At 43.4% G+C, this 20,510-nt stretch overlaps 1 protein-coding gene across 1 annotated transcript in view; it reads left to right on the forward strand.

Moving 5' to 3' along the window:
* The first annotated feature begins 866 nt into the window (after nucleotides 1-866).
* The window catches only part of ZC3HC1 (zinc finger C3HC-type containing 1), a 124,669-nt gene continuing 105,025 nt past the window's right edge, over nucleotides 867-20,510 (forward strand). The window contains exon 1 of the mRNA XM_078677600.1: nucleotides 867-1,042. Coding sequence (XP_078533726.1) covers nucleotides 906-1,042 — 137 coding nt within the window. The 5' untranslated portion in view covers nucleotides 867-905. The remainder of the gene's footprint in view (nucleotides 1,043-20,510) is intronic.

Raw genomic sequence — 20,510 nt, forward strand, 5'->3', positions numbered from 1 at the left:
ACTCTGTTTTCTCTTATAATCTGCACACTTGTCACTTTCATTTCCTCTTGTGCACTTTTGACTACCTCATGTATTTTGGTTGCTCACAATTTTTACTCAAGTATTTTGTTTGCTCACGATTGTCACTATTACCTTTACTACCTCATGTATTTTGGTTGCTCACAATTTTTACTCAAGTATTTTGTTTGCTCACGATTGTCACTATTACCTTTACTACCTCATGTAATTTTGGTTGCTCACAGTTTTTACTACCTCATGTATTTTGGTTGCTCACAATTATCACTATTACCTTATGTAAGTAACGTATGTTTTTGCAATCTGTTCTTTTGTAATGTTTCTCATTATGTTTCATTCCTGTTCCTAATGTGAAGCGCTCTGACGCCTTCGGGTAAAGTCCGCGCTATATAAAAATGCATAAATAAAATAAATAAATGCGAGACCTATTGCATTGCAAATGCTTGTTCCACATACATTAACTTGCTCTAGTAATAACACCTAACTCCTGTCACCTTAATTCTTAATTACCACTGAATCAACGGTTCCTGAGATTTAGACAGCGCTATTTCAATGCAACTAGGATACAATACAGTTTACAACAAATAGTAGAGGTCAGTTTAATTTGCCTTTCTTAGAGGGAGAACGATTAAATGATATCATTGTTTGACTTTATAATCATCCAGGAATCTCCCACAACGCCTCGTTAGGGGTAGTAAGGCTATATAAATGCAATTTAAACACATAAATAGAAACTATTTACATATACGGTAACGTACATGTAACTATTTTGCTAGTGTTTTTCTAGTCTTTCTTCTGTTTCTACAAAGCTGAACTTTTGTGACGCCGGAAGTGAATTGTTGCGTCTTTGGGTTAGTGGCTGAACCTGGGGTGTACAAGATACGCTCAAGATGGCGCTGTCCAGCACTGCTGGAGGGAAACATGAAAATTCGAATGGACAGTTGTCGTCCCCCGTGGTGACTCCGCAGAAAATTCGCGAGCTCATCAGCGAGGGTATCGCGGTCGAACAGTCAGGCTTTGCAGAGAGGTGAATGCACCGGTCTTGTGCAGGTGGAAGGGAACAGTTATTAGAAGGGTGATGTTACAGTATGAATGATATGCTTACACAAGTTCTACAACGTGGAGGAATTATGGAAAGCAGATTTCAGCTTGCAGATCGATCTAAAAATTGAGTCCGAGACTGGCAAGCACTGCGAAATGTCTGCGAGGCAGTACAGGAAGTTGTGTTAGTAGTGAGGATGAAACTTGAAATTTGGATGATGGTTTTGGGAAACAGGTAGCTGTCAAGCATACATGCCAACATTTTAGGACAGAGACGTGGGAGATTTTAAATAAAAAATCGGGAGAATGAAAATTCCCCATTGACTTCTCTTGTAGAAAATGAAATTTCAGGCAGGAGACCGCTAAAATAAAGCCATTTTTGGCTTGAAAAATCGGTAGTCTCCCGCCTGAATCGGGTCGATTGGCATGTATGCTGTCTTGTGACTCGGCATCACCTGACATTACGTTGTTTTTAAACATTTGCACGCTGCTTTTCGGGTCTTAGCCCAGCTGTGAAACTGCTGTTGGTTTAAAATCCAGGACTGGCTAGTGGTGGTGTCCAATGACTTTGAACCACTGAGTAGCCATGGAAATTAGCTGTATCAAATAATCCCTTTAGTAAGGGGCGGTGTGCTATATAGAATGCTGCTTCAGTCAAGGAGTAACCGGAGAAACTCAGGTAAGGGACATTAGATAGCGATGGGGGAGAGAGAAGCAGCATGTTTCCCTATGTAATAAGGGACGTATACTGGTGATTTAGATTGGAAGTGATGAATCTTTTATTCCAAAAGTGCTACAAAAAATCGTGCTCTCTTCTCTTGTTCTCTCAAGATTGGACAATTGCAATGCTCTATTAACCAATATTCAGAGAAGATTTCTGTGGAAATTTAAAGTTCTGAAGTACAACAGCCGTTTGCTGTTGGGCTTCTCCAAACAGAAGTCCGCATCGCAGGCTCTGGTGCAGATTTGCTGGCTGCCAGTTAAACAGCATATTGACCGTAAAGCCCTCTGCATCATGTTCAAGGCATTGCAAAACTCTGGCCCGGCCCAGTGTTATATTCTGGTCTTCTCCTTCCCTGCTGCTCAGCCTGTGTGTGTGATGTCATTAGAATGTTCGTGTATGCATGGTTTGAATGTGTGGTCAGTTTGAGTGAATGGGGCTGAGCAGCTGGATGCTGCTCCCGGTGGGGCCTTCCTTACTACCTAACTTATGCCAATAAACCTACTTAAGTACACTTACGCCTATTCGATCTACTTACCTTACGAAGTACTTATTTTCAATGTAACACCCAGTCTATCTTACAGACCCTCCAGCATTTCGCGATTCACGAAAAAATCGCGAAATCAGCTTTCAATCGCGATGGCCGCAATATTTGCCAAACCGGCCGCAAAAAAAGGTCTCCCGGCAGGTAAAAAAAAATAGTCATTTTATTGGTAGTAAGCGCCTACGTCACCACGTGAACGGCGCTGTACAACCGTGAGAGCTGCCTGTTGCTGTTGATGGACGGGCCGCGGGACACTGATTGGGCAGGGAGCCGGATATGATTCTGTAGGGATATGGCAGTGCTGTGCAGCAAGCAGCGTGTGCGTAGATTTCTTTTAAAATGCCACGCCCCTGCACACTCGCCTGCACTGTGCCTGCCCCGTGTTAGCCCGACGTCGAATGCAGGCAGGAGCAGGCTTTTCCGCCTATTCAATAAAGGCAGACAGGCATGCCAGCCGGCCAGTCAATGCCCGGCCGCCCACCACCACCAGAAGTAACCGTAAGAAGAAATGCGGGTTTTTTTGTGTGTGGTTAGTGTGACACTGTCTGCGACGGTCACCGGTGTGGTAGGCTAGCTCCGGTTCGGCGATGCATTCCTGGGTTACATTTTAAAGGCCCTGCACCGGCCCCTGCTGCCCTTCACCCAGCCTTCTCTCTGCCCGACCTAACGCTGGGAGGCCCAGGTGAGGGAAACACCTCGACAGTCACCCCAAAGTCATTTATACTATGTGAAACTAAATATTAAAAGCTGAACTGTTATGTTTGAAATGTGTGTATGGAGATCGAAACGATGACAACATCTCCTTTAAAGCAGCACGTTGAGTTTGAGCTAAATTGTTGCCCTGGTTTGATCCTGTGTTTTACCTTGCGATGTTATTGTTGTAATTCATGCCTCAAGTTTTGGAATATCAATCTGCATACAATTGTGGAGGGATATATTTTTGCATACTTTGTTTTGTGATTTAAACTTCAGATGTGGTTTTATTGCATCAAATGGTTTTATACATATTTGGGGTGATATTTCCGAGTACACCTAAATGAAATGACTGTCATTTGTTAAATTATTCTTGTGGTTTGTATAGAATAGAGTCTGTTGGCATTAATTGACAACATTCAAAAACATTTAAATTTTGTTGTGAAGGCCAGTGGAGACTTTGTTCAGTTCTTAATATAATGACCCGCATCCTAGCGCCTAAATGAAATCAAAGAATGTGACGTAGGTGTCCTGTCTTGCTGCTATAACTTAGTGCTTTGGGGCCCACAGCCAACTCAGTGACGTCCAGGTAGATTTGAGCTGTGCTTCTGCAGAGCTGCAGAAACCGTATGCCTATTTCAAAGTGGAATACTATGCTAACACAGGTTCCATTGATTTAGGGCTGAAAAGGAATGAATTAGAGTAAAATAAAGTGCCGCAATAATGCCGCTAAATTTTCATTTTTGTGCCGCTAAATTCCAATTTTTGTGCCGCTAAATTTGCAAATTTTTGCCGCAATATCCGGGGGGTCTGATCTTAGACAACGCTTTCAGCCCTATTTGTCTAGATTGCTGTGGCCATCCTCAGTTTTCCATCTAGTAATACCTAAATTAAAAAAATTGTCTTGGGGCGACAAGTTTTGGTTTATGCACCACCAAACTATGGAACTCCATGCCCCTCCATTTAAAGAAAATAAATGACCTATTTGCTTTTAGTAAAGCATTTAAAACATGGCTTTTCAATTTTCAGCGTGAATAGTCGACCTTCTTTTCTCTTTATGCTCACCTCCGGTGGTTAGTGCCTAGACACCGTAGGGTGGTAGAGGCTTTGTAAATGTTATTTTTATTTCATTGTGAGATTCCTCACAATCTCCGTGGTGTACCCAACTAAAGAAGATGGTGTGTTGAACGAGACTAGAAGCATACATGTCAGTAGACCCGATTTAGACGTGAGACTAGATTTTTCAAGCCGAAAATTGCTTTCTTTTTGCTGTCTCCCTCCTGAAATTGCATTTGCTTCAAACACCCTATGTATTTGTCGCTCTGTATATAAGCATTTATTTTCACTATAGATACGTGCCTATCTTTGTGTATTGCTTTGTATAAACATGTACAATAATTATGTTGTTATAAAAACAACAAAAAATACACAAAAAATCATCTTTGGTCTACATGTACTTGCTTCCATTGTGCATCTATGTACCTCCATGTACTTGGATCTGTGTGTCTGTTACTTTTCTCCTGAAAAAGCATATCCAATGCACTACTCTGTTTCTCATCCCGTACCTCTATCAAAATCTTTAATCTGCCTATAATTACTTCCTTTATGCATCTATATACTTTCAATGTACTTATGGATCTATATAATTATCACTTTATTCTAATTTAGCATTTCCAATGCACAACCCTATTTCTCAGCCTATACCATCTATCATTATATCCTCTACACCCACTCTCCCATACCACTACTATGTTCCCCAAAATAACCCTTTCTTGACTCTCTCCTACTCTACCCCTCCTTGCATCATCTGACACCTCTTTTACAATACCGATCCCCAAAACAAACCTTTCTAAACTCTTCCCTCTGACTCTTGCCCTCCAAAAACCCTTTTACACATCCATAAACCTTTCTTTCCTTTCTATCCCTCCGCTATCCTTCTCACTCCAAATAACTGACTAATATCCACCACTCAAATTACTTTCATATTTCACCATACTAATTCACCACTAATCCTTTATGGGTTTCCGGAGTACCGTGCTACTCTCCCAAAAAAGTGCTTCAACACCCCATCAGGGGTTAAAAGTGCTATATAAATACAAACCTTCTTTCCTCTTCTTTCCTTCCGAATCCAAATGACTGATTAACATATCCACCACTTAAAATTTACTTGCATGTTTCACTATACTAATTCAACACTAAAACTGGTCAGTTTTAAGGTGGTGATTGATTCGCGGCTGAACAGTCCTCTCACCTCCGTACCCGACTCTAAGTACAGAGACTGGAAGAAATTAGATGTTGATTCTCTCAACCTCCATCTTGCAAGTAATATTCCGGTTATTTCTTCCACAAGAATTTTGGATGCAGATACTATCCTCACTTGGATCACAACATCTGTGAGAAATTAAATGATCATCGTCCTCCTGCTCCTTGGTTTACAGAAAAGTTGAAAGTCGAAAAAATCAAATGCAAAGCTTTGGAAGGATATTGGAGAAAAGATTACGCTCCTGAATCCAAGCAGAGCTATAAACTTGTCAAGAGAGAATACAACGCTCTGTGTAAAGCTGCTCGTGCTGAACATGCGAGCAATACTATTGTATCTACACATAATACATTTTAAAGTATTGTTTAAAATAGGTAAGGAGCTCTCAGGAGCTCCCCGGTATTAGATGAAACACACTGTGAAAATGTGGCGAAGTTCTTTATTGAGGAAGATGAGAAGATTTATGCTGATTTAAGTACAACTACAGGTAATGTCGAACAGCCATTAACTAACTCCCTGCCCTTTTTAGGCTATATCACGCCAAATGGGACGCCTGACTCTGCTTCTAGTCACAGTATTACTAATTGGCAGCCATTAGACTCTTTTTCTTTTAATTCCATTCTAAATAATCTTAAATCAGGCTCCCCTAATGACCTGCTTCCTGTCCACATTTTTCAAAAATTATAACCCAACGCTTCGATACTTATTAGGGATTTACTTAATGCATCACTGAGAGAAGCCACCTTACCACCCGAATGGAAACACGCAATGGTTCTTCCACTTTAGAAAAAAATAAATGCCGACCCGGCTGAACCGTCAAACTACCGCCCGATCTCCTTGCTACCCGTTTTCTCTAAAATTTTGGAAAAACATGCGAATCAACAACTTTCGCAGTATGTGGAAACCCATCAAATCTTACATGTGTCTCAATCAGGCTTTAGAGCTGGGTACTCCAGAGTCAACACTCCTAGGAGTTACAGAAACACTTCAGCAGCATTTGGACAAAGGGGAAAAGATGGCACTCATTTTATGTCACCCAGGCACTCGTCACCAGCCGACTGGACTACGGAAACGCCCTCTACGCCGGAACCACAGCCAAGCTACAAAAGACTCCAGCGCATCCAGAACGCCTCCGCCCGACTCATCCTGGATGTCCCCCGACGCAGCCACATCTCCAGCCACCTGAGGAACCTGCACTGGCTCCCCGTCGACAAGAGTATCACGTTCCGGCTCCTCACCCACGCACACAAGTCTCTCCACGACCTGGGCCCCAAGTACCTCAACGACCGCCTGACCTTCTACACGCCCACCCGCCAGCTACGGTCCACCAGCCTCGCCCTCGCAGCCGTACCACGCATCCGAAGAGCCACCGCCGGAGGAAGATCCTTCTCTTACCTGGCTGCCAAGACTTGGAACTCCCTCCCCATCCACCTTCGGCTGACCCAGGACCATCTCGCCTTCAGGAAACAACTCAAGACCTGGCTGTTCGAGCAGTAGCATACCCCTCCCCCCAAGCGCCTTGAGACCCTCCCGGGTGAGTACTGCGCTATACAAATGGCATGATTGATTGATTGATTGATTGATTGATTGATTTTATTGGATTTGAGTGCCGCTTTTGATACGGTGTCCCACTAAGTTCTTTTAAAGGTACTCCAGTCCATTTGGATAATTGGCCCAGCTCTAGAATGGATAAAAAAAATTCTCACTGCAAGAACCTTTCAGGTTTTTCCGCCTACTGCTAGATCCAAGACCTATAATTCTCCATATGGAGTACCATAGGATCTCAATTCTTAGGCCATTGCTATTTAATCTTTATGTCAGTCCTCTAGCTATTATTGGGGAAGAAGCTGGGTTATCTATCTTTTCTTATGCAGATGACACCCAGCTTCTTTTTTCTTTTTCCTCCAACAAACCCTTCACTGTGTCATCTGTACAGGTAGGGCTGCAAAAAATAGAGCCCGCTGAATGCATACAAACTGGCTTAAGTTAAATGGTGGAAAGACTGAGGTTCTGATCCTGGGAAAAATAAAGACCTCTGGGGCCCACTTCATTGGCCGCCAGAATTGGTCAAACTACCCCAACCGGTGCAAGCTGCATGCAATTTAGGCGTGATACTCGACGATCAGCTGTCTATGAGACAGCAAGTAGTCTAGACTGCATCAATTTGCTTTACCATCTTAAAATGGCTCAGTAAAATACTCTGGATGTTGCCTGGTCCCATCCAAAAAAACGTGATTCAAGCCCTGATCATGTCTAGGCTGGACTATGGTAACGTCCTGTATTTAGGAGCCAACAAGGAGACAGTTCGCAAATTACAAGTGGTTCTGAACTTGGCGGCTAGAATGCTTTCCCTTGTGCCTAAATCATCGCCCATTTCAGGTGCTCTCCGGGATCTTCACTGGCTTAGGATAGAGACACGGACCAAATTTAAGGCCCTATGCTATATGCACAAAATCAAACAAGGCATAGCACCCCTGTATCTATGTTCCTTAGTCCAGTCTTATCTTCCGACACGTGCGCTTCGCTCTTCATCGCAAACCAAATTTCAAGTTCCAAGGTTCAAACTGTCACGTATGGGCGGACATTCCGTCTCCTATCTGGCCCCTGTATTGTGGAACTCGCTACCTTCCTCTCTTTGGCATGAAACCAGCCATAAGATCTTTCGTAAAGGCCTCAAAACCTGGCTATTCAACCAGTAGACGTGGTTCTCTCTGTTGCGTGTGGTCCTATGGCGCCGGTCAACCTCCGGGTAGCTGAGCGCCTTATCAAATTAATTTAATAATAATACTCCTCTATGGGTCCCGCAGTAGCGTGCTACTAGCTGAAAAAGCGTTTCGACGCCTCGTCAAGGGTAGTAAGCGCTATACAAATGCAATTACAATACAATAGAAGTCAATGTGGAAAATACTGTCTCACAATTTGTTATATATGTCTTTTTTATTTATTGTTTTTATCCACCATTTTCCTGTCCTAAAATGTTGGCTTTTATGTGGAAGTGCTTTTTATCGACTTGCATTCACAGCATTGGGAGTGTTAGACGTATCAGTGGCAGGCAGGGTGATAAGCATTGTGAAAATTAAATGTTCGTATTTTATTTATTTATTTATTTATTTATTTCCAAGGTTTTATATAGCGCTACTGGACCCAAGAGTATCAGTTCGGGAAAAGCTGGTAATGGATTGGTGAGCGGCGCTCATACCTCAGAAGCTGTGTCACGTAGTTTACAGGAGCACACATAAATATAGACACGTTTAAACATATGCCAAATGCAGGCCTGACAGTCAGGATGGTCTTACTAAAAAGGGACAGTGTGAAGTATGAAAAGATGCATGAAGTGCTAAAAGTATAAAGGTTTTATCTATTTCCTCCTACAAAGCATACAAATCCAACAAGGGATATTGTGTACTTTTGTTCTGTCCTCTCACCCCCAAAAAACTAAAATACCAGTTTGGAAGAGAAACCCATTCCCATTCACCCATGATAAAATACCACAAGCCCTTGTGCACTTTACTGGAGTAATTATTTTGTGAGATTACTAATATCTGCAAACAAACTTCTCCGACCTGTTTTCTTAAACACCAATTCTCCATTTTTGCACTGACATGGCAATCCACCGGCCACTCTATGCGCTCCGGCTGCCTATGTTCTGCTTATTCCTTCACATTACAAGCATGCAATTTTAAACCTTAGCCTCCATAAGCTAAGTGACCCCTGCTTGTGCCTGTAACGTAGAATGGCATTTCACAACTCTTTCCAGCTCCATTTTAATGTTCCGATTCAGACAAATTTTAACTTAAATTGGAATGTGGGTCTTGGGCAACTGTTTTCCTGTTAATGTCCTCAAAACCAAATGGCATAGTTTGCTGACCCAGCTGGTGTCTTGGTTCTATGAGTGAGGTGCACTGCAGAGCATTGTTAAACATTCATTGGTGGTGATTTAATCATGATAGATCGAGTAACAGACTAGTCTACATCTATGAATGCAGTTAGAAAGTGAAGACGGACTGGTGCTCTCCACTGAGATGCAATTAAGAGATCAAATCATTTTCTCTTAGCTAGAAGATATGCTGCAAGAATATCAGATATAAATTCTGTAACCTATAAGAAACCTATGTGTCATAATGGCATTTTTACTGATTTTGCCATTGAGCCAAGGCACGTGGCATATAAAAACAAATGAAGCCTAAAACAAAATTAATGTGTCTACTTTATATTTGCACAATGTGTTACATCCTATCATCCGGTTGAGTAATCAACGTAATGTCAATATCAGCTAATAATGATATGCATCTTTTTGGAAGTATTCGGTTGTGGGAGTGCTGGGCCCTCAGAAATGTATATCTCAGAGGCACGCCTAGACATTGGGTGGATTGGGGATGGTCTTAATCTCAAAGGTATGATGCAATGTGTCACAAGAGACCAGAGTCAAAGCAGCATTTCAAAAAATATACAGTCCATAAGAAAGGATCGACTTAAAAAGGGAGTTAGAGATCAGAAATTTAGAAAAACCCTGAAGGTTTAGTACAAGATTCAAAAGACATAGTACAAGGAATAATACATGCAGATGCAGCATCAGAAAATGCAAAGTCTCAAATGTGTAGCAAAATCAGCAAGAAATCAGCCATCATAACTAGAAGAGATCTAAAAGATATCAAAAGAGTTGTGGCTCACTCACAGATTCAGAGGTTTATATGCCCATATTAACAATATGCAGTTTGCTTGCATAGGAAAATGTACAGAAATTGGAATTTCAGCATGGTATGATCATTTTGCCAGCAAATTGCAATAATTCATTTTAAAATGTCACACAGCCGTATCACCTAAGCACTAACCCACTAGATGTACATTGATTCACTGCTTCTGACCTAATGTCATCCGGAGATGCCAGAACAAACTAGTTACATAAACAGAACACTATTGTGTATGAATGCAGTTCCGTGTATGAGCGGAAGGCCTTGAAACTATGTTGCAATTGGGCTTCAATAAGCAAGCCCGTTGAGGACAGTGTCATGCAGAAATAAACAAACCACATCTTGGTTTTTGTGTCGGAGAGAAATATAAACACAGACTGAACACCATGATTCGGCATCCATTTTAAACATGATGGCATCAGGCCCTAACTGAGACCTACTTAGCCAACGCCAGAAAAACGCACTTCTACACATTTTTGAATTGTAATAGCTTTATGTCAGTATGTACATATATGCCACATGTAGAATGGCTGATCTTAATGCACATCTTCAGCAGAATCACATAAGCTTTAACCCCTTGACCGCGGCGCAAATTCCGCCGTGGTGCTGATGAATTAACGAGTGGGTGTGCTGCGGACGACCCCCGGCTGTCCTCCGCACACGCCTTCTGTGACGTAGGATGGCCGGAGGGCGTCCGACGCACCCAAAGGGTTAACAGGGTACTCGGAATGTTGTAGTAAGATAGCTTATTAAATTCCTGCAGAGAATTACACGTAACCTAATAGTTAGAGGGTTGAATCCTAATCGGGTGGCTCAGAATTCCATCTTTTAGAGACCGATTATTAAATACCACACAGGCAAGTAACCATTATTTGCTGTGCTGTTAAAAATGGGGAAAAAAGAGCAAAATCTGCTGTTTGTTTTCACATTAATTTATGTGTACACACTCCCATTAAATACTCTGATCACTAACTTGTAAACTATACATAGGGAAGAGATGTGGCGCAGCGGCCAGGGCAGCTGACTCCAGAACACAGGGGCTCACAGTTCGATCGCCGGCGGCAAGTTAGCCCATCACCATGTGACTCTATGCAATAGCTTGCTTAATCTTCCAGACGACCCCCAGCACCTTGACACCCTCGGGTAATTGTTTGCGCTTTAAAAATACTGGATTTCATTTCTGGGTACCCACCTCTGTAGATGTTTAGGGATTTTCTAGCTAACACGAATTGTGTTTGTGTCTCAGCTCTTACAACTTGTATGAGTTATAAACATTTACCAAAAATAATTTTGTGTTGTTGCTTACAGACGTGACATGTGACTTCAGATAGCCAAATTCTCTTTCAATACAAAAGAGTTTGACAAGTGGTGACCCCACTTCTATCCCCCTTTTTCCATGTAATGGATAAACATGCACAGAATCCCCAGGGAGAAAAATAACAAACCCAACTGTACCTTAAATTAACACATTTCGTTTCTAAAGTCCTTTAAAGCTGCAGCAATAGCGACAACAAGAAATACTTTTGGTACCTCTGTGCCTATTTGGGTAGTCGTAAGAATAAGACTGAAATAAGACTGACCCTGAAACCCTACTGGAACCTATGTTTTGAGATTGTTGTGCATATCAGGAAGTTTTGCTTGCCTCTGGAAGATACATTGCTTTGGTTTACTTAGTTTTTCTTCTGGAGTTCACACATTTATTATGACACTAGACTTCTGTTAATGTCATTTGTTGGCTTCTTGGAAAGTATTTTTGTAACGTCTCTGACATAGACGGTTAGTATTTTAATGTAATATTTATACAGTACTTACTCCTATGTGGGGCACTGAGGCGCTTGCCTACACCATGTAGTTGTGTGGTTGGAAGTGTGTTGTCTTTGTTTTTGATTCTGTGTGGGAAGTATTTCTGTGTCCTTTTTAAAGACAAGTGGAGGCAGTTCTTGTGAAATGGGACTCTGTGCATAGCAGTGTGACGGATGAAGAATTGTGAAAGACATGTGCGCAGTTTATGGTTTTTGGTAAGCTGGCAGCTTTGAGCAGCTCTACAGGTATTTGTAACGTTCATAGTCCACTTACCTGGTTACTGCACTGGATTGTGTATTATGAGATATTCTGTTGAAAGTTAATGGTCCCGAGAAGCCATAGGTTGAAGGGAGAAATGGTGGCTAGATATGCAGGGATGGACTTTGTTAATTTCGTCCCATATCTGATTGCCATTGTGAGATTTCAAGAAGTCATAGTATGCCGCTAGTTGTCACCTTGAGTGAGGGGCTAAACTAAAATCCTTCATTGTCCAGCAGCATGTGGCAGATCACTTCCGTTATTCAATGCATTTTCAGTTGGTGATGAGTGGTTTATTTTCTTTGGACTGGTACAGTATTGGGTGATGGCCAAGCTTCTTAGCACTTTTGTCTTGTGTGAATGTATGAGTGTCGAGCAGTACAAGGTAATTATATAATGCAGCCTGTATGAACTTCTTGATTGTCCAACTTCTGAGCCTTATGATATCACTATTAGTGCAGGTTGTGTATTGCATTTGTATTGCAATTGCATTTATATAGTACTTACTATCCCGTCAAGGTGTTGTAGTGCTTTACACCAGGCAGCACGCTGCTATGGAACCCAGGGTTAGTATTTTTTTTTGTTTGTTTATTGTTGGTTACTGGGATTAATCTTGGAATCTTGAGGAAACCACACCATGGTTTACTCCATATTCTATGTGGTAGATTCAATTAATAGGAGTTAGCTTTGATCGTTAGCAGGCATGTGAGTAGGTAAACTCATGCATCGGTTGGCATTTTAATAGATGAGCTACCAAAGGTTATGTATTGTTATAATGCAGGGTATAAATTTTAACGCAGAGGTTGTGGTATATGAAATGAGGTGTGGGTAATTTGCACAGATACAATAATGGGGTTTAAGGCAAAGAACACTTGTAATTCCTTACAACTCAAGTGATGAGAAGGGAGAAGTCCCCCCATCAACCCCTTCCAAGCCACTCTCCGCAATCAGTCCCTGCCAAGTGACCATCATCTCTCATCTCCAGCCTCACGTGGGCGCCATCTAGGGGTCAGGTGTTTAATGATGTAGTTTGCCAAGCCCAGCAGATTACTTTTGCCTACACCAAGACAGAAAAAAGAGAAAACAAAAATTATCTGCTGCTTATTTGGTAGCCAGGGCTCTACTTCTAGACCCCGCCGCGTTAGCTGAAACCGCTCAGGAGGCTGCTAGATACTCTCTGCAGGGTGCCCCTCTCTCATCATGAAGCCCATGCTCCTCTGCGAGGCTGCAATCAGGACTGAGGCATCAGCGCAGCTCCTGATCCCCCTGCACAGAAGGCATGGCCTGTCCGATGCCTCCTATCGTATAGGGTCCACAGGGCCACTGCCGCACGCAAGTGCTGCCACCTTTGCCAAAATCAGCTCCAGGACTCACGGCGCGGCCGCCATTTTCCTCAGGCTGGCCACACCACTCCTTCCGACCATATATCTGGTGTCCAGCTTCCCTCAATCCTCAGACTACTGGGAAAGTCCTTGCTGTGTTCCACTCAACCCCGCTATGCATTGTGAATCGTTTGAGTGGTAGGAGCATGCGGAAAGGCTCCCATCAGCAGGGTGACTAGCAGAATCTAAGCAGAACGCACCCACATGGCTATACTTGCTGGCCACGCCTCTCTATTTCTTTTACTCTTTGTTCATCTCCCTAATGCATGCGTTCTCTGTAAAGAGTTTCTAACTGTAACTACTCAAATATGAGCACTTTTTGAAATGCAGAAGGTATGTCTTTTTCATTGATCCTCAATATTTCTGCTACTCCTAATTCTAACCTAAAGACCTAGCTTTTACATAGTTAACCATGAGTTTTGCTTTCTCTTCCTCTGACAGTGGGATTTGTAGTTACTTGTTCAGGCCTCCAAAAATCATAAAAATATTACTAGACCTGAAGGTTTAGTAATTTGAATAATCTACTCGACCTAACTGTAATGTACTTGACCCATAAACTGGTTTCATTATGTCTTCCTAAGCAAATATATTATTTTGCAGAGACCCCTTTTTCTTCATCATCAAGAGAGCCCCTTCCAATAATTGAGTTCAGCATTCATGCTGTACAAAAAAAAGCTATTTGGTTTGATTCAATAGACTAAACGTTTTCTCCATGCATAATAATAAGCTAGCCCACATATAGGTTACGTATGACCCCGGGCCTGCCTCTTAGTTCTCTAATAGCATTGCAATCAGGGCACTGACATGAATGTTTCTCAGTTAATCTTTAAAAACTCACTTTTTTATAAATCTATTACTAAAGCATAACATGGTAGTGCACTGTCATTTACAGACAGCACATTTTTAAGTGAAATGGCCAAGCATGTTCCCACTAACATGCACTTTTACTTATGAAACTATATAGTGTGTGAACAATAATCTGAGGAAATTGGGTTTCAGCAAACATATTTATCATTTGCACATCACCAAGTAAAGTGTTCTGATTTATTTTCATCCTATTAAAATATATTTTTTCATCACACAGAATTACAGAACAACAATTTTCATAACTACTGAAATTATTTTGAAATGCTTGTACAGTTCACTTTTTAGCTATTTAAATGTGTGTTGGAATAAAACATCTAAAGAACCTTTTTTGAAGCAATTGTGTCTCTCCAAATGGACGAGAACAGTCAGCAAATGAGAAAGCAAAACGTACCTTATGTCCAAACCAAAAAGCGCAAAACACTCAGTGTAAACTTATTGCAATACATTTATTTACATTTTCTTCTTTCGAAAATTTCGCACTGTGTTTAAATATCATTTTTCCATGTAGTATATGTCCATGTATTTTGTGGTATGTTTTGTGACATGTAAATATTTTAAATGTTTGTGCACATCTAAGTCTTAAATGTTAGTTCAGAAGAACTATTCTGTGTGTATGTTAATATATGTATTGCAATAAGTTTACACAGATTTTTCAAAAAACTGATAAAAATATATAGTGGAATATAAGATAAGTTTTTGCGCTTTTTTGGTTTTGACATACGGTACATTTTGCTTTCTCATTTGTTGACTGTTCTCATCCATTTGGAGAGACACAATTTTGCTATAAAAAAAGTTCTTTAAATTTTCAAGAATGGCAGAACCACTGTTTCGCATATAGCACTTATTCCCAGGTGCTGGACTAGACTGGGCTACCCCATTGCTTTATTTCGTTAGAATAAAACATGACGTCCTACAGCCTTTCATTTCACATTTTTTGTACAGCACCTTTGTCAGACAATAAGTTTATCAAATCCTGGAACTTTGCAGTCAGAGAAAGAAAACTAATTGTAGATGTAAACTGAATTATTTTTTTTAAACTCTTTTTATTAAAGGATCACCATACAACCGCAGCACTCCAAGCCCTGGAGGCACTGCACACAAGTCAGTTCAGCATCAATTACGATCCACACAGTATATAGCAAAAGCCCCATACCCCAACACTACCCTCCATCCCCCCATCCCCCCCTAACTCCCCCCCCCCCACACAGAGTTGCCTAGCCTCAATATCATACAAACTGAAGTCACATAATAAGATTCCGTGGGCCATACTGCCCCCCGGCCCCATCACTCTGGCACCCCTTTATCACTGAGTATTGCCGGCGGTTCCAGCCAAATCCCCCAGTAGTCTGCCCATCGTTTCCAAATTTTGTAGTGTTTCTTGGGGCATCCTCTGGCTTCATACACGGGCCGCTCTAGTCCCATACAAAAGTCAAGGCCCTGCTTCCATACTGTCACACTGGGAGCCCGAGTATCCTTCCAGGCTTCAGCTATGTCTCTCTTCGCAACAGTAAGGTCCAGCAATAGCAAATGTCTCTTATAAATATTACCCCCCACCCCCTCAAGGACATGAAGAAGCCCCAGTTTGGGGGTGCGCGGGAGTTCCCAACCCAGCACCCCCGATAGGGAATCCCAAACACCCGTCCACCATTGCGCCAATCTGTCGCAACTCCACACTGTGTGCAGGAAAGTGCCTACTGCTTGACCACATCTCAGGCATTCAGGGGACACAATCAACCCTGCCTTCCACAGTCTCTCTCTGGTGTAATAGGCCTTATGCAGGTATTTGAATTGGATAAAACGTAGGCGTACCGCAATGGCTGCTCCCATCGGGGCCTCCAAAGCTTCCCGCCAATCTTCCTCCTCCATATCCCCCACATCTCCTGCCCAAACCTCCCGCAGGTGTTGTAGAGACGATGAACAGTGGACAACCAAAGTTTGATAGATACGGGAAATCTTTTTGTCTACTAGATCCCCCATGAACACCTTAGCTTCTAATGGGCTAAATTCGGGCAGAGAGTCCAGGCCCTCCAGTGCGGGTGTAATAGCGTGGCGAAACTGCAGGTAACTGAAAAACTGTGTCTTGGGCATGCAATATTCCCGACTGAGTTCCTGAAAGGATTTAAGGGTCGTACCCCGCATCACATGTTCCAGGTTCGAGATTCCAATAGAATCCCACCCCCGGAAACCCTGCAAGGACGCCAGCATCGTGAGTTGGCCATTTCGCCAGAGCGGGGTCTCCTCCGTAAGTTTACCCCACCATCCCATGCGGCGCAGTGCCTGTCGCCAGATCTGAAAGACCACCTGTGTAGCACACGGCAATCTCTTCCTCAATGGCGCAGAGTATAGGATGGTGTGAAGCAAGTGCGTCTCCATCCAGTAACGCTCAAGAGCGTATGCCGGGTCCCCCCTGTCTCCATACCACCACTCATTCAAAATAAGGAGGTGAGACTCTTGGTAGTATGATAAAATGTCCGTTGTGGCCAACCCTCCGCAGTACGTGGATAAAAAGCAGGTACGGAGAGCTACGCGCACCGCGCATCCTGCCCATAGAAATTGACCCAAACACGAGTTCACTTGCTGGAACCAACGGGGCGGGATTGAGAACGGGTGATTCTGCAGTTGGTATAGGAGTCTCGGGAGGGCGACCATTTTGAAGATCGCTGACCTACCTACCATATATATATTTAGCGGCATACGAGCCCAGGATTTCATCTCAGACTGAACTCGGTCCCTCACCGGCACCACGTTGCGTTCCCAGGAGACATCTGGCGAGGCAGTCAGAAAAACCCATAGGTATTTAAGGCCTCCAACCGCTATCTGCAGGGTTGACGCCCATTGTCCCAATTCTAGTCGATCTCCCTGCGCCCAGATAATAGATTTCCGCGGGTTTATGAACAGTCCCGACACCTCCCCAAAGATCCTCATAATCTCCAGAACTCTAGGTCCCGACTTGTTCACATCCGTGAGGAATAGTAGGACATCGTCCGCGTATAAGGCAATTCTATCTGATGGCCCTGATTCCCACTCCAATCCTCGTATTTGAGCATGCATCCTGACCCAAGCCGCGAGCGGCTCCATGGCAAGCGCGAAGAGGTACGGCGAAAGGGGGCACCCCTGCCTAGTGCCCCGCCCGATGGGGAAGGCCACCGACGTGGCGCCCGCCACCCTCACCGATGCCGTCCGGTCCGTATAGAGGAGTTTCACATAAGACATAAATATCGGCCCAAAGTTAAGTCGCGGTAGTAGAGCAAAGAGATAGAGCCAGCTAAGGGAATCGAACGCTCTATCGATATCAGCCAAGAGCAATGCTGCCGGGATCTTGGCACCAAACATCGCGGCTACCACCCCATGTGCTCGCCTGATGTTATGCCGCGTTGCCCTATGGGGCATGAACCCCGCCTGATCCGGGTGTATTAATTCCGTTATGTACGGAAGGAGTCGGTTCGCAAGGGCCTTGCCCAGTATTTTGGCCTCAATATTCAACAAAGAGATCGGGCGATACGACTCATGTTTGTCAGGCGGTCTACCCGGCTTGCAGAATACCACGATTTCTGCATGCCTCCAGTCTACGGGTAAGAGTCCGCTCTCTCTCGCCGCCTCCAGGGCTCTCCCGTAATGTGGTCCCAGTTGGAGATAGTATTTCTTAAAGAACTCACTCGGGAACCCGTTGGGTCCCGGGGCCTTGCCTGTGTTAAGTTCCCCTAGAGCCGTACCAAGTTCTTCGGCCGACAATGGCAGCTCAAGGCAGCCCCTCACATCCTCGGGTAACGCCCGCGGTGGGAGGTCTGCAAGAAATGTATCAATATCTAGTGGGGAGAGGCAATCTCGCGGGGCATATTGGGTCGCGTAGTAACTGGCGAAGCTGTCAGCCAGAGACTTCGGGGATGAAATCTGCGCCCCGGTGTCATCTGTAAGGCTTGGCAGCACCTGCGCGTGGAGGGTGTTCTGGCAGAGTCTGTGCAGCATCATGCTTGATTTATCTCCCCAATGATATATCCTGCTCCTCGTCGCCAGCCATACCTGACGCGCCTCATCCAGTAACAGAGATGCATAGGACTGTTGGGCGTGGAGCAGCTGTTGCACGCCACCGCTATCACTAGCCGCGCCGCAGCGGGACTCCAAGTCCTCGACTTTCGCCGCAGCCTGAATCAATCCCTCCTTTCGTTTCTTCCGGGCCGTAGAGCACCAGGCTATGTCCACTCCACGCAGTGTGGGTTTAAGGGCCTCCCAAACCGTCTGGGCATCTGCCGCCGAGCCCAAGTTTTCGTCCTAATAGTGGGCAATGGCATCCCCCATATGTTCCTGATATTCTGCCTGCTGCAGATTCCAAGCTGAGAGGCGCCATCGGAATGGCCGTCTCTCCGTCCCCAATGTGAGGGTCACTGCCACTGGAGAGTGGTCCAACAGGCCCCGGGGTAAAATCGTTGCTGATTCGACTCTTCCCTATTAAGGCGTTAGGGACGAACACATAATCAAGTCTGGAGAAGGATTTATGCACTGACGAGACATAGGTATATTCTCGACTATTCGCGTGCAAACAGCGCCAAGTGTCCACCCAACCCAGTCCTCGGGCCACGTCATTCAGTTTGGTAGGTGCGTCAACCCATGAATCACCCCCTGGCCTATACCTGTCCATCCGGCACTGCATGACATCATTCCAGTCGCCTCCAATCACCGCCAGACTCTCAGGGATTTCAGACCACACAATATAGAGCTTTTCAATCAACGCCCATTGTAACGGAGGGGGAGCATATATACTTCCAATCACCCATGTCTCAGCACCCATCATGCCTTTAATAAATAGGTACCTACCCTGCGGGTCTGTCCACTGTGAGTCATAAACAAAGGACAGCCTTCGATGTACTAAGATGACCAACCCCCGGGAGCACCGAGTAAACCCTGCGTGGTAGACCTGGTCGTACCCATATCTTCGCAAGCTAAGAACTTTGGTGCCCAATAAGTGCGTTTCCTGCAGCAATAAAATATTCGCTCCTTCCCTTTTCCCAAACCTCAGCACAGCTCCTCTCTTGATTTTGTCCAATATGCCCCGCACATTCCAACTCACCACACGCATACATGCCCCATACGCTCTAGTGTCCCGACCTTCAACCGCCATCTAATCGCAACCACAGAAATCGCCCATAGGATGGACCCAAGAGGCAAGGTAAACTGAGTTTTGACTTGTTTCTGAACACAGAATCAATGTGACAAGATAAAATGAAGATGTAAAGGCATCTTTAATGCACCTTCAATTTGTGAGTGAACAGAACATAGTCAGCTAGTCAGAAGGGCAGGTAGTCCATAAATATAGCCTACTGCGGTACTCCGTACGTGTTTAAAAAAAAAAAAAAAGATATATCCTTATAAATATTTGTCCCAACCCATTACAATTTTAATAAATTGGTAATCGGTAGGGAGAAAATATCTTACCTATATTTAAGGGCAAAATGCAGAAAACAGCCAAAGTGTTCCTAAAAACACATAGCTACCTTTAACTTTTGTAAATTGCCATTAGCCGATCAGATAATGACTTGTCATCGCCATGTACCACAGTACTTCTGTGAAATCCAGCAAAACCTTGCGAAAGTACTGCGACAACAGAAATCAGTAATTTAAAATTCCTTATCATATAAAAAAAATACTTACCCTACTTACCTGCAGTATCCAAAAGGATCATCTGCAGACCGTAAAATGTAATCCTGCCAATTTCATCGAAATCCAACCAGTTGTTTGGCTACTGTTCTTGAGTACTTCATCTATGTAAAAATGCATGATGCTCAAACGCATCTTTGCTCCCCTTTGACGAGTTGCCATGAAACTTTCCATATTCTGCCAATGTAGTACAGGCATTTGCAATGCAATAGGTCTCGCATTAGGAAAGTTTGAGCTATTGGTATTGTAAATGACAATTTTTTTATTTATGTGTTGGTTTTGAATATAGCAAAATTAATAGCTTTGTCATTTACAATGCCATTAGTTATAACTTTCGCAAATGTGACACCTATTTACGTGACTTAGATGTATTGATATTACAAATAACAATGGCTTTTAAAAAAAATAATTAATACTTAAAAGTTATTGTAATTTATAATGGCAATAGCTTAAAGTTTTGTAAATAACTTTTGTGAAGATTATGTTCAGTGTATTTTATTGTGATCCAAGAACAGAAGTGAAATACTAACATCTTTTTGTGACATTTGTAATAAAGGTTGAAACATTGAGAGAACATATTTGA

This window comes from Lissotriton helveticus, chromosome 1_1 (assembly GCF_964261635.1).
Source record: "Lissotriton helveticus chromosome 1_1, aLisHel1.1, whole genome shotgun sequence".
In the NCBI taxonomy this organism is placed as follows: domain Eukaryota; kingdom Metazoa; phylum Chordata; class Amphibia; order Caudata; family Salamandridae; genus Lissotriton; species Lissotriton helveticus.